We start from the raw sequence: 16,016 nt of genomic DNA on the forward strand, positions 1-16,016 counted from the left end.
GGATTAAGAGAGATTTGAATAGGTCAAAAGATGTCCTAAGTTGGCCAAAAATAATAGAACTCGTATTTCCCAGTGGCAAGAAGCCCCTAACTAAACATAATATCGCTTCGGAACACCGAGCAAGGGAAAGGTCCGGCTTCTAATTATATTTGCAGTAGATTTATTTCGGAAGGTCCGTTTGTCAATGTTCACGGTTAAATTAATTAAGGAACGGTCACGGGTTCGATTCCCGGCTGACGTATTTGAATGGTCATTTGGAATGGAAGTAATTAGGATAAAATATCTATGTTCTATTCCAGATTATATTGTTTTTGGGATTATTTTACCTTTGTTTTTATTACTACCATTTTTCATGGAGTTGAAACGAAAACGAGCCGTAAATTAAACGGTTTATTTTACCTTTGTTTCATAATTTCATAACAGAGATTAAGCAGCGCTCTTTTGTAAAAATTGTTTCATGAAACCTTCAATCCTCCCTAGCCCGGGTAGGTTGGCTTTTTGGTACCAATCTTTGTCATAAAGCTGTTCAAGCCACTGGTGAATTTTAACAAATTTGTCACTGATAGGCACCACCAAATGGAGAGTTGTCACTGTAGCCACAGCAGAAATATCAGCCAGCGTAATCTGATCTGATGCCAGAAATTGTGACGCTTGAAGGTATGTCTCCAAATATTCATATACTTTTTCAGTCTTGTTTATAAGCTCTTTAGAAATTGTCTTTGCTTTGTGTTTCAATATTGATTCCATGATAGCTCGGAACGTGGTGAAAACTATAGAAGCTTCAAAATACATTCTCTGGTCAATAATTGCTCTAGTTTTGAAATCACTTGGGTACAACTGAGATCTCTTGTCAGCTCCGTACTTCGAAACAAGGTACGTCATGATAGCATGACTATCAGCGAGTATGAAGTCGCCGTCTTCGATCAAGGGAACTGTGTGGATGGGATTCTTCGCAAGGTATTCCGGCTTGAATTGGTCTCCTGCGACGGTGTTGACCTCTTTGACTTCCATATCAAGGCCAAGCAATTCTTTAACCATGAGCACAGCACGACTGGGCGGGCTGCCGTCAATTTGGTGCAAAATAATTTTCGGCATTTTGGTGAAACAAATTAAACACAGTCACAAATTTCCTGTACGACTGACTGTATTACGTAAGCGCTGAAGTCAAATAATCGTGGTAAAGATAAATAACTATCGTAAATTGGCTTTTGGAATTCAGCGATATGATTATTGTGTCTATCTGTTCATTAATTATCGTCGATTGATAATGATTCTCGTTGCGAGTAAATAATGTAGTGACACCAGTATCGTTGTTTTCGGTCTCACAACGCTTGGGACACGGGGCTTGAAGGGGAGGCGGATCATTAGTGCAAGTTGGAACATGCTATCGCCACTTTGGTTGCTCGTAGCAATTGTCTTTATGAAGCAAGTTGTCATTCTGTGTTCTAACAATAAGTGAATCGATAGCAAGGATCTTTCATAAAGAGTTTGTGCCTTCAGACCAAGGGGACAATGAACACTTTTACCAATAGGTTCTTAAAAGACCTCGAAAACCCAACATCAAAATGAACTGATGTTGCGTTACGACAATGCTCCTTGTCACTCAGCATTTTCAGTGAACCATTTTATGACCAGTAAAAACATTTCTGAGGTTCCTCAGCTTTCTTAACCACAGAATTTCAGTTCTTCTTACTTTTGCTGATTCCAATATGCGATGTGGAATTACGATGTTTTTGGAATAAAACACTTTGTATGTAAAATTCAGAGGTACCGAAGAGAAATTAAAATGCAATTGATTCGATATCGTTAATACGTTTAATTTGAAACTTGCAATGTTTTGATCACATAACGGAGCAAACGAGCGAAGGTCTCGCGTTTTTCTTTACCTCGTAAAGTACGTATGAGAAGTAAAAGGGATAAAAAAATATACATGAGAAAATTCCGAAGGGCAGAGTCAATAAAAACATGTTATGTACCTACTCAATAATCTTTAACGGTCCTTTGTATAAATAAATTGTTTTATTTTTCTTGCAGACAAAGGTTAGTTATTAACGTATGTCGTGACGGATGTAGTATAGGATGACTGTAGGCACATTAAATGGTAAATTACAATCGTGTAAATGTTATACGACGAATAAAAACGATTTCACGGGTTACTTCATCAAGTGACTAACGACAGGACCCGTCATTCAATATGCCATAGTTTTAGTTATTAATCGTAATGTGATTGTAACAAAAGTGTAATTGAAAATGTCATTAGACACAAATGCGAGCCTGCTGATGACACCTGGACATCGTTATTGGATATGTGTGTACTTTTGAAGCAAGTTACACGTTACTTTAACAATGTCATTTTAATTAAAAACTTTACAGAGTAAAGCTCTAAGTTTTTCACTTTCGTTTTGTTTCTTTTCAGATTCTATCCTAAAATTGTATTAAATTTTAAAGTGAACACTTTAATTTTATCAGAAATTTCTGAGTCATTAAAATAGAACTCGGTAGTGTGTATGATATTTATTTCAAGAAATAAAAATATAATTAAAATAGACATACATTGTTATTTTATAAAGATATAATGGGAAGTGACTTAGTCGAACTTGTGATACGTTCTTGGTATTTTTCACAGACAGCAAAATCAATTAACTTTACTGCCTCTGTAGCCGAACGGTCACCATGTTAGTCTGTCACGCGGAGATCCCGCGTTTGATTCCGTCGGAAGAAATATTTTCCTCATGAGTTTGGGTGTATTTTGTAGGTCTATGTATGTGCCATGGCATCCGCGATACAGGGTTTCCCTAGTAGCGGGACTATGAGTGTGTGCGTTATTAATGTAAAAAAAAAATAATATGAACAAGGGTCTCTTTAAGGGAGAGAGTTTTAGGTTACATGCGACCGTGCTGGCCAAACGTGGGTTAGGAATTATCTCGTCTTCTTAGCATATTTCACTACAAGTTTCGTCACGATGGTTTCCTTCATAATTATGGATATTCAACATTAGATAGAGAGATAGATAAACACTTTATTCATTAGTATGACACAAATAGAGATTGAATACAACAGGAAAAATAAAATATTTTTTGTTACAGCAGTGAAATGGCGCTGACTCAGCATATGCCTAAGTTCCCTAAGGCGCTGCTTTTTCAGCCAGAACCAACGAGAATCAAGAAGTAATTTGTAATGATGGTCTAATAAACGACTACGAGGGAAATTGTTCATTAAAATAATAAATGTTATAAAGTGTCAATAGTGCATCTAAAGTAATCTGTTCAATAATGCGGATTTGAATATGTAAGTGTAAATAAGTAAGTAAGTGAAAATAATGATTGTGAATAGGTTTTCGTGTAATAAATCAAAGTAAAAAATGTCTATTTAGAAAGACTACGAAGAAGAGTACACGGGGATATGAAAACTCATATTCATATTAAAATTTTAACAAAGACAACATTAATCACTTCAGTACCACCCGTCTATTTGAACGGTGTTGCGTTAAATAGAGTTACGCGATTTAAATATCTTGGCCACTGGGTGTCGGAGGATCTCACGGATAATGAGGACATAGAGAGAGAGCGACGGGCGTTGGCTGTTAGAAGCAATATGTTGGCGCGCAGATTCGCACGTTGCACAGTACCCGTGAAGGTGACACTTTTCAAGGCATTTTGCCAATGCTTCTATACGTGTAATCTGTGGGTCAACTTTACGCAGAAGACAATCAACGCTCTGCGCGTTCAGTACAACAACGCGTTCAGGGTTTTATTGGGTTTGCCACGGTACTGCAGCGCATCAGGCATGTTCGCGGATGCCCACACGGATGGTTTCCATGCCATCCTTAGAAAGAGAGCTGCCTCATTAATAAGTCGTATCCGTTGCGGCACGAATGAGATTCTGCGCGTTGTGGCTGGTAGAGTGGATTGCCCGATCATGCTACATTGCATGAAATTGCATTTAAAACCATGTCGATGATTTAATATTTAATTTAATTTGTTTAATTATTCTATGTTTTTAAGTTGCCTTTTGTTTATTTTAATGTGTGTAAACTTATTGAATTAACTGTAAAATATGGACTGTAGTTGTCTGAATAAATGATTTTTTGATTTGATTTGATTTTGATTAATCATCATCGCAAACTCCAACTGAAACCATCTTTTTTTTTATTCTAATGTAAGTGTGCATTTGACCTCCATCTCCCCTGATGGAAAGTGACGATGAGGTCGAGGATGGAGTATGCACACCTAGATAATGCCTACTCACTCTCGCCTTGAAAAGGTCCAAGTTATAACGTTCAAGGAACAAGTCTGCAGGCAGGGAATTCCACTCCATAGCCGTTCGCCATATAAATGTGGAAGCGTAACGCTTCGTGCGAATCTTTGGAATATCCACAACATAGGGATGTCCCCCTATCTTTATTTCATAGATATGCAAATTATACTTGGCATTGACACATTGCTTTTTTTACTCTTTTGCAGCATTAGAGCTCCTTGTGAAAGAGTTCGTCCCGGGAAGTACTGCCATCTTACCTATTTCTGCCGCCAAGCAGTAATGCGAACTTTACTGCGCTCCGGTTTCGAAGGGTGCTGGTGAAATTACAGGTACATGGGAATTGTCAACTCGTGTCTCAGGGTGTCGGGCGCAGTGGCAGTGCCCCCTCAGATCTTTCAGGTCAGACCAGGCACATGACTAGTACTCGTATTCTAAAGTCTAGTACTAGTATTCTAAAAAAAACTATAGTGCAACAAAAGCAAAAGCTGTACAATACAGTTACTGCGCCTAAGGACAGTCCCATATCTTTCTACAGAAGTTTTGTTTATACTGCCCCTCCCTATCAACCTCTTGGTTATGCGGGAAGGGCACTATGACCTGTGCAAGCTCGCTTGCACAGGGACCATCTAAGTCAGGTCCTAACCCCGGATCAGCACGTTTACACGCACTTCATCCGGTTCTCTGTATGGCCTTAGGTGAGTCGCCCAGGGTGCATGTACGATACCCTCCCTTTTTTCCAGATAGGTACCGGAGTTGTAGGCGCGCTCACCTCCCGTCGCGCTCCGCACGACTAACGGTTGCCACCGCTGAGCCGCCGACTCTAAGCCGACCGTAAATTTCCTCGTTGGTGGCGGAGCTGTAAGTTACGCTCACTTCCCGACACCGAAAGAACGGTGCCTCTCCAGTTCCCAAATACCTATGCGGCCGGTGGGACCGGAAGACGTCTAGCTCATCCTCTACTAGCCTACTAAAAATCTCTCTTATGAATTTGCCTTACTAATTATTTATTTGAATCTCATAAGACATTTGTATAGTCGGCGACACATGTCCGCACACATCTCCCACGAGATTCAAATAAATAGCGTTAAATTGCCATCGCAAGAAATCACTCAGGCTACAGTTTAATTAGCTTAGATAATGAATGGCTAGTGGAGTTAAGAAACAACGATTTCAATGTGTTATTTAATTAAGCTATGGTAATTAATTAGTCTGCTCCGTTGGCTAAATAAACGTTTGAGTGTGATTTACTATTACTTTCTCCTGTCCACAGAAATTAAGGTTTTAATAGTGGCAACTCATGTATCTACGGTGGCAACACTGCCGATGTTGATAAATAATAAATTAGTTTTCATCATCATCATTATCGTTATGTTTCCCACTACTGGACACGGGTTTCTGCTAAGAAGAATGCCATGGTCCACCACACTGACTAAATGACTTTTAATGTTTTTCAGCAAATGTGAAACTTCTTCCATTTGCAGGTTTATCATTATGTTTTCCGTATTGGCTACCAAACATTTTTATCGACCTCGTTGGTGTAACGGTTTTTACTTCTGGCGCTGGATGACGCGGTACCGGGTTCGATACCCGAGATTACTAGTTTGGCAAATTAAACTCTACATTGGTCCTGGCTTGGATGTTCCGGATGCTGCCGTGCAGATAGGATTCCGTTGCTCTGGTGATCATAGAACAGGAAATTCCGCAATTTCAGACCAGGTAATTTGTGTGCTTGCTTCATTGTCAACTTCATCAGCATTTCCGCCCTCGGATTATCGCATTCATCTGCTGCCAGCAGCCTTTCGGAGATCGTCGCTCCATCCGTTTGCCGAGCCGTGGTCTCAACTCAACACTTTGTTTCTCTCTTCGATAATAGGCTCTTCGACAGATATGGCCACGTAATTTGTATTGCCACCTGGCACATTATTCCAGAAGCAAACGACCTCCCACTAAGCTACCACCGCTCTTAGTTCCCATCTCCGTATGTAATTAGAACTTAATTCCACAGTACAATTCGTATGATTAATATTTTGATTGATAATCATGAGGTAATCTGTTGGAGATATCTGGAGCTAAATCCAGCAATTAACTGGTCGGATACCGGCCGCCATTATCCCTTCAATCGGGCGTTATCTGTCAATTTGCGATATGAAGCCGGAATTAATATCCTTGACCTGATTATGTATTGAAGATGCATATAGGGCCGAGTACCTATGTAACTAAGTCAATGCAATCACTGAACTATACAGGGAGTCACATGGATGTGGGACACGAAGGGAAAGTCCTTGTAAATATTGTAGATAGTGTCCCGTGCGGTGGCAGCTAGTTGTGCAATATGCAACGGGAAGTGAGCGTGCCTACAGGTTCGGTACCTATCTGGAAAATAGGCAGGGTACAGTACGTGCACCCGAGACACTAGCTTCTCGAGAACCGGATGAAGTCAAGTGACAACCCGGTACACTGGATGATCTGGGGTCAGAATGTGAACTTGTAAGGTTAAAACTTACACACTTACTTACCTTAGGGTCGGTAGGGAGGGTTACTATAATCAAATCTAATGTAGCTGTCCTGGTGTGAAGTAACGCCTCATCGTTAAAGTGATTTCTATTTTTAGTAGTAATAGGTACTGCATTCAAAAACATTTAAAAAGTAATTTGTCTCGTCTGGGGATTGAACCGACCGAATACAAAACTTGTATTTTTATGATGCCGATCGAAAAGGTCAACGATAAGGATTAATTCCTTAGCTTATATAGTATCTCTTATTAAATAAAATAATTTACCCTCCGTCTTCCACAGCCGTGAGACATCCTGTATGTTGCAATTAAACCGCTTATTGACTAACAAAATACACATACAGAGTACGAAATTTTATCCCAAATTTCATTGTGTTATACATAATCTTTGTAATTTGTTTATTTATTTTTACGTTATTCAGATTATTATCATTTTGAGATCAGGTTATATTTCATAATTATTATCACTTATATAAGAAAGAAAGAAACATTTATTCAGCTATTCACAAATAACATAATAACTAACACAAGATCTATTGAAAAACGAGAAGAAGATAACTAATAGATTAAAAACTAAAGTACACAATATTAGCCGAAAAGGTTAGCCAGCTCAGCATTATGCTGGGCAGAACCTCAGTGCTGGTTTTCAGCTGGAGCCTTAGAATAAATATTCAAAATCCACTGCACTCAAATCAACGGAATTTTTGAGCTGAATTTACACTATTAGCTACGATTAAGTAGCTAACACTTATCTTTATTCTTTATTTTAGTTGTTTTGTTGTCACATTTATGCCAAGAGTTTAGTTTTGTGATTATATGATTTCATTGTCATTTAGACAAGTTTTAAGCCAAAGTACGATTGTTACTTTCAACTGTTTTATTTAATGTATTTAATTGTTGTTTTTCAAAGACAACACTTTCAATGCTAATAAAGCTTTTATTGTACCTTACCTGCGTATATATTTGAACTTATTATCTAATAAAGAATTATTTTCATGTATATTATCTTTTGTTTCTAAAATACCGACGGCTTATTTCACGGTTCATGTTTAACATTTTTATAAGAGTACTTACTCACGTCTATTTACATAAATAATGAATTTATTCTTCATTATATAATCATCAGTAATAATCTAAGAAATTGTTTTCATTAAGAATGTTTGACCGTCAACCGTGACCATGGGACCTGTAAAGGGCCCGAAATATCGGTTTGTATGAAAAAACAAATATACGCGATTTAAATCCGGAAAAATAGTTTCATTTCCTATGTTTGAAAAAGATTGAAGTAAAACATTTTCAAAAGCAATTAACGGAAAGTATTGCGTAAAGACTTCTTTTAAGCCAACCTATTAGCAAGTACAAGTAATACTTACATTACGTTATTCGTACATGAATAATAAAGTACGCTTAAATAATATTCTTTCCTATTTTTAGATCCAGCAAGAAGTGGCGCCTTAGCCAATTTATTTTGCAATGAGGTTATGTGGGTTCGAAACTTCTGGAAGTTGAAATCATTATTGGAATAACTCCCTCATCCCGTGGTGGCGAACTGGGAGTCCGGAGTTCGGCCTATTATTGAGTTAAGACAACAAAAAGGCCTGTGTTTAAAGTGATTAAACATGTACCTTTAGACTGGAAACACGTAGTAGCCGGTTACAGCATCTCAGTTGTTTTGTACCATTACAAGACTTTAAATTTCATTATTACTACTATTAGCTTCGTCAACCCATTGATGACCTCAGTGGCTCAGAGGAGGTTTCGGGTTCAGTTTATTCATGAATTCTTGCAATGACAATATGACAAATTGAACTCGCCAAGTCACTCCAATTTGTAAGCCAAATAAATGAGATACCCTTTTTTATGTACTATTCCTGTAATACCACACGTATAATACAAAAGTCATGACGTTATATGACACAATCATTTCTTGCATAGTCATTCCCCCTTGACTTAAGAAAATTACAGCAATATACCCTTGGGAAAATAAAGCCACATATGATATCTCATGCTTTTATGACAACAAAGTCGTAATAACGAACTACTTTAAACAAATTATGTTAGAAAAATTTTTAATGAATTGTATAATAAACGGATTGGTGGACATTATTTCAATGCCAGGTATAAATGGAAGCTTCTGCCTCAAACTGCCTCGGTGGCCGAACGGTTACCATGCCGGACTGCCACGCAGAGGTCCCAGGTTCGATTCCCGGGCCGAGAGAAATCGTTGTATGGCCTACAATTATTTCTCTCGTGAGTTTGGGTGTAATTTGTGGTTGTCTATGTGTGTGTGTCCATGGCACCCGCGACACAGGGTTTCCCTAGTGCGGGGCTATGTTGAGTGTGTGCGTTATATATTATATTATTATTATATTGTATTACCGAAGTTAGGACTTCAGAGGATTCCTGGTGGTTTTGTGGGGCAAGCTATTTTGTACTATATATGATTCTCTAGTGAGTTTGGATGTAATATGTCGCTGTCTATGTGTGTGTCCATGGCATCCGCGACACAGGGTTTCCCTAGTGCGGGGCTATGAGTGTGTACGCGTATACTGTTAAGTTTTAAAGGGTAAGGGTGTTGGCAAATTACAGGCACGTGGGATTCATCAACTTACGTCTCAGGGTGACGGGCGCATTGGCAGTGTCCCTCAAATATTTGTGATATAAATTAGAGTGTCACTGCAACTGTTATGGACAGGCGTGTAGCTTACCATCAAGTGCACGACTTGTACGGCCCGTCACGTGATATTATAAAAAAAAACATAAGTGATAGGACAGTTTGGATTTAGAAATTGTAATAAACGTGACGATTTCAAGTGAATGGAATGTGTTGCATTCGATGCTAACATTTCACGATTTTCAGTCTTCAGCTGTAACTAATCGCATACTGCACCGGTAGGGCGGACACGACAGGGGGCACTTGCGCGAGAGCGACATAAGGTGCGAGATATTCTATGCAAGAATAGCAGTTTATCGCGCTTTATGTCGCTCTCGCGCAAGGCGCATCCTATCGTGCTCGCCCTACTGATCGGTGAGCTGAGTGTACACCAATTATTAATTTATAAAATTTATATTACACATTAAGTTAAAGTTAAGTAACTTCAAGTTTAAAAGTCAAATTACAATTTTAATTAAAATTTTGTGTTGCCGATGGTTTTAATCGGGGACCGATTGTTACTCGAATTCAGTGCACAGTTAATTACATAGTTTTCATAATTTTTAAGTTTATTGAATGAGACGAAATTTGACCCCTACGATATTCAAATATTTTTGTGAAATCACTCCACTTGGTTGTTATAATAAAAATTTTTTCGATCGGGCTGGATGCGAACCAATGTCTTGCAGTGTCAACGTTAGAAATAGATTTCTTACAGATGGCGCAACGGCAAAAAAGTCGATAAAACAAAAAAAAACAGAGATCTGTAACAAGCACCTAGACAAATTCGTATGGTCCGCTCGTTGGCTTAGTTGCCTTAGCGTCTGCCACGGTTTGTTGGAAGATAAGTGACACGCCTGTCCAGAGCGTTAAACCGCAAAGGTCTTAGGGGCACTACCACTGCGCCCGTCTCTCTGAAACATAAATTGACAATATAGATTTTAAGACTTTCGTGGTTATTCACTAAATGATTATCACTAGTATCAGGTTTCCTACCACGGTATGACTTCTTTTTATTTTCCCGATATTTCGGAACGGTTGCACGCTCCATGGTCACGGGTTGACTGGACGGCGGCAGATGACAGCTTTATGAGGTAAACAAATAAATGTATTTTCTTTCTTTCTTTCTTCTTCTCATGAGCAGACATATCTGTCTACCCTCTTGCGCTGTCGACGACTACCTTCATCGCGATTTGTTGTGGCGTTACCATTGTCACTCACTTTTTTCACACAAACCACACTCACTGTATCCACACGCGAAACTGAACTCACAAATTGACAAGTCCCATGAACTTATAATTTCACCAGCTTACCCTTCAAAACCTAAAAAATGTTGTGGGACATTCTACATTTTCGCATTCTGTAACATTGCTCCAAACAGTTTCAATGTAATTATTTCGATTGCTTATTCTAACTTCATTTTCATTCCACCAGTAAACAGTACGTGCAATTACTAAATAGCAAAATTCGTTTAGAACTACGTCAGTTATGCAACACAATTATAATACTCGTTCACTTTTGAAAACATTACGGACCAGTAACAGCCATTGCTTTGTTAATAACTAATTGTGATCACTGTACGTGCACAAAAATTACCTGCGATGTTAATACACTTGTATATAACTTCGTAAATAGGGTTTAAAAGCATTGGAATATTTGTAAATAACTTGATTATGTTTTAACAGCTTCATGTCGCTAACTTAGGTGCTGGGTAGCTGCAACTCTTCAGTGAGAAGCTGACTACAAAATTTGGAATCAGAATTAGTTTAACCACCACGTATGATCTGAGACCACCACCTTACCTGTTTCTGCCGCCAAGCAGTAATTTGAGCATTATCGTTTTTCGGTGCTGGTGAAATTACAAACACATGGGCCTTGTCAACTTATGTCTCGGAGTGACGGGTGTTCTGAGTGGCACTGCAACTGTCGCTTGTCGTTTACCACCTTGTTCGCCCCGTCACTCGGTATCATAAAAAAAAACTTCTAGTACTTACTAAAATTTCATTGTTGTTCTTAAATATTTTATTTTTTTATTTGCAAGTAGCAATTACTTTGTACGGTTATGTAGAAGAAAAATTTTGTAATTACATGTAAAAATATTCAGTAATTTCTAACTTTCTTTGTGATAATAATAAGGTAGGTATTTTTCACTCTATGTGTGCTACTGGAAGTTTTTAAATTATACCAATTTCGATCTCTGGTAATTATATTAATGTCCTTTTTATTAATTTGATCTGCTGTATAATAATAAGTAAGTCATAAGAATAAATTTGATAAATTAAACGTCGTTTCCAAGTTGTTAAAAAGGAAATTTTCTGATAACTTATTAGAAAAGAACATAATAAATTGTGATGTAAGTAATTCAATACTTAATTCAATACCAGAATCAAGGTGCCTACAGATTTGTACGATTTTGTAACCGACTTCAAAAAAGAACGAGTACCTGCCATGTAACGTTTTTTACGCTGTTTTTTGTGTTATTTCTGTTCTAGCTATTTTTTTTTTGTGTTTTTTTTTATAATGTGGCGTTACAATAAATGGTTTCTATTTCCATTTCTAACTCGATTATTCCGGCATTTGTGAACGATTTTTATGATTATTTTTTGTTGGAAAGAGGGATACGGGTTTTTTCCCTGTTTCCAATTCCATTTAAACTTGAAGAAAATATTCCATCTCACAGGGTGGGAGATCAATCGATATACTTAAGTAGGAACAATTGGAATAATAAACGTCAATATGTTAAGAGCTTCAGCTCGCTCTTCAGTCACGGCCAACTGCAGTGTCCTTAAAAAAGACAATAAACGTAGGCAGTAAACAGTTGAACAAGTGTTTCATTCTGATCCTGAGATGAGGAAGATCCTGATCCTGAACAAATGTAGTCCACTGATGCTGAGCCGGACCATTGACAAATATAAAGGTTGAATTCGAAAGCTACACGCCTGTCCATAACAGTTGCAGTACCACTCAGAGCTTTAAATCGTAAAGATCTGAGGGGCACTGCCGCTGCGCCCGACACCCTGAGAGATAAGTTGACAAGTCCCATGTGCCTGTAATTTCACCAGCACCCTTACTATTTAAAACCGGAATACAGTAATGCTGAAAATACTGCTTGGTGGCAGAAATAGGTAAGGTGGCAGCACTTCCCCGGACGAACTCTTCACATGGAACTCTACTGCTATCAATTACGATAATTTAAACGCCACGGTGTCGATCTATAACAAATACGAAGTCACATTTACTCGTTTTGTTTGGTTATACTCATTGTGTTTTTCGTTTACAAATCAAGCAACGCTGTCGGCACCTTTAGAGCCTCTCGTGTATTGGATAAAATTGGGTGACAACACAAGAAGCTGGTGGAGTTCTTCCTTTGTACAGCTATGCCAGTTTGTTAGGTTAGATAGACGCACAACATCGGCAGTTAGCTGTATTCTGAATTCATTTTGTACATTGAAAGGCGATAGAACCCCACGGCCCTTTATCGATCTAGCTGGAATCTAGATCCTATCATCTTCATTATCTGTTGGGGATGTTAAAATGAAATCCGGTTTTCTCTGTTACATAACTATGTTTATTTATAACGAACTTATACAAATGGTTAAATGAAAAAAAAAATTATATAACTAAAACGAAATATTGAATAGAAAGTAAGATCTTGATTTTATCATTCTTGACCATAGGTCAATGTTCTAGACATCTTTAATTTGTAACTTGTGACATATTACTGCGGCCGTGAATTGACATTGTAGGTATAACTAGACGCTTTTTGCATTGCCCCTGAGTGAATGCAGTTGCTCAGGTCTGATACAAATAGGACAGTGAATTCCCTAGTTTAAGACCAGGCAATTCGTGTGAATGTCTAGCACATAGGTTCCCGTAGTTTTTTGGCCCGCCGCCCACTTAGCAAAATAAAAATTGAAATTTTCAACGCCACATAAAATAATTGAAAACACGTATTTTTTATATTAACTCAACACAAAAAATAACAAGGAAAATGGAGTAACGGCACGTAATGAAGCTCTTTTGCTTGTCCTCACTACCCTCTTCCTCGTCATCAGACACCTCCTTCTTCTTCGATCATCAGGTGTAGCCGCCTTCTTTCCCTTCTTACCTCGCTTTTGCGCCTTCATGCTACCACACTATACATATTATTGTTCTTTAATCTTTGCCACTTTCCTCCCATACACTCTCCTTGATCCCTCTCTAAAATATATATAGTGTAGTTAATATAGATAATTCAAGGTTTTTTTTTCAAATACGGTAGCACCCCCTGGACAGCATCAACGCCCTCCAATTGCTTCTGAGGCCCTTACCTAGGACTTTTCAGAGCCTACGGCGGGGGCGGCAGGAACCACTTTGGGAAACTATTGATGTAGCACATATGTATTATATAAAGCAATTTCTATCATGTACTTGTCATTATTTTTGTGTGACATAAGCACTTGTGACATGTGATCACACGTGGGTTTAATATACGTAGTATAACGAAAGGAGTCACCTCTCTCACTCCATCCGGTTTACCTGTAAAAGTCAGCTGGTCGGTCAATACGGGCATAATCTGCGTATAAAATATCGCACGTAAAATCACCCGTTATCTGAATAAAGCCGTTCGCATTCAAATGCGCGCTCTAAACTGCGGGGACCGTTCGCGCCGAACCTGCGTTCGGTGGACTAAGTTATGAGAATTGAACGCAAAAGTTTTTAATGCCGTGGTTGGGAATGGTCTTTTGTACTTCATAACTTTATTTGATGGATTTTTCTTGAGTTTGTCTTAGATAATGCGATAAAACGAGACTTAAAATAAATTTTATTATATTTCATAGCACATGAAAACAAATACTGTCGTGACTCAAAAATGATGGAATTGAGGAAACAGACACATGTCATGTATAAACCTACACATTCAATGAAGTTTGACAAACCCCAGGTCCTTGCAAAAGAAGTCCGTTATCTACCCAGGATGCTGCGAGAGGCCATTGAAATTAAAAAACATCCTAATTTCAACAGGGAAGATGGTTTCTCCGTACCACCAGCTTGGGATCCAGTATTTCCTCTAATGAAAAATCCCAAACAGACATAAGACTGCAGTACTAATTAATATGTTTTAATTTAGTCTAATTGCTATTATTAATAATAATCAATTGAACTTAATAAGAATTCATTCAATAAAATAATTTGTAAAACGTAATGTAGCGTAAATTGGAATGTTTTCTTTGTAAAATTAAAAATAAGGTATTTAATTAATAACTTTTGTAACTATAGTGAAAAAATAGGGTGGTTTGCATTAATATTAGACATAACTGGTTGAAGACTGTACCACCTCAGTCAACCGTGACCATAGGACCTGTAAAGGGCCCGAAACGTCGGTTTGTTTGAAAAAACAAATATACGCGATTTAAATCCGGAAAAATAGTTTCATTTCCTACGATTTGAATAAGTTTTTGTTTTCAACAACAAAATTTCTTGTACCAATAAAATAGCAACGCCATATCTATTTCTGCGCCAAGCAGTACTAGAAACTATAGGCCTACGAGGCTTATCAAATTTATATTTCAGGGTGACGGGCACAGTGACAGTGCATCTCAGATCTTTGTGATTTAAAGCTCGGAGTGGCACTACTACTGTTACAGATAGAGGTGTTGCTTATCAACAGGCGAACGACTTGTTCGTGTCATGACTTGATTTGATAATCATTTCAGTACAGAGTACTAAAAATACCTCAAAAGTTCGTGGAATTAGATCTATTTTAAAAATAAGTTTTATTGAAATCGGTTATCGGAAAGTGCGCGAATTTCGAACCGAAAAAAAACAGAATTCTTCCCCAAGTTTGCCGCCTTTAGGGGTGAAATATTTTCTTCCAAATTTAAATGGGACCACTACTGTGGTACCCTCTTTCCAGCAAAAAAAGACCCATTAAAATCGGTTCTCGAATTTGTTACGAATTATCGCGTAACATACATACAAAAATCATGCAGTCGAATTGAGAACCTCTAACCTCCTTTTTTTGAAATCGGTTCAAAAAGCTCGACTGTTGTTTCTTGTATCTCGTGACACAAAGGGACGTGCAGTATTAGGGCCCGAGTACACATTCAAATGTGGGCTCCGATATAGCAGTTAAGGCCTTTTACGAGTACCTCGGCCTGCTAGGAAATGAAGAAGTGTTATTACCATGCACAGCCAAACAATGGGACTACCCTCCAATCTTTATGACGTAGCCGTACTTAGGATTTCATATAAAAACAACTGCAGATGTTTATTCACAATATTATATATTGAAAAACAATTGCTTTTAAGTATGAGTAGTCCGCAACTGGTCACAGGAGTTAGGCTCGTTATTTGCTGCACTCTCTTTGTAATCACCTTATTGTTCTTTTTTACATAATTATTTATATATGTACACCTATGTGTATGTATTTATGTGTATGCATATTGATGCTATTTACTATGATTCATTATAATACTTATGTAAGTAATGGTATTATATATTTTTTAATTTAAGTAGTAATATTCTTTCTCATTCTCTCTTGCACGCTATTTCCCGCTTATAACCTTAATTCTCACTGCCCTGGATTGGGAGGAAGAGATCTCTTTTAGAGA

At 37.9% G+C, this 16,016-nt stretch overlaps 1 protein-coding gene across 1 annotated transcript; it reads right to left on the reverse strand.

The window, feature by feature from the left end:
• Nucleotides 1-378: 378 nt before the first annotated feature.
• LOC113231000 (glutathione S-transferase 1-like) lies at nt 379-1,095 on the reverse strand. The gene has a single exon (XM_026465129.1). It carries the CDS (start codon nt 1,093-1,095, stop codon nt 427-429), a length of 669 nt encoding a protein of 222 aa, XP_026320914.1. The 3' UTR covers nt 379-426.
• Nucleotides 1,096-16,016: the final 14,921 nt, after the last annotated feature.

The sequence above is a fragment of the Hyposmocoma kahamanoa genome, unplaced genomic scaffold (genome assembly GCF_003589595.1).
Source record: "Hyposmocoma kahamanoa isolate Upper Pololo Valley unplaced genomic scaffold, ASM358959v1 64, whole genome shotgun sequence".
NCBI classification, from domain to species: domain Eukaryota; kingdom Metazoa; phylum Arthropoda; class Insecta; order Lepidoptera; family Cosmopterigidae; genus Hyposmocoma; species Hyposmocoma kahamanoa.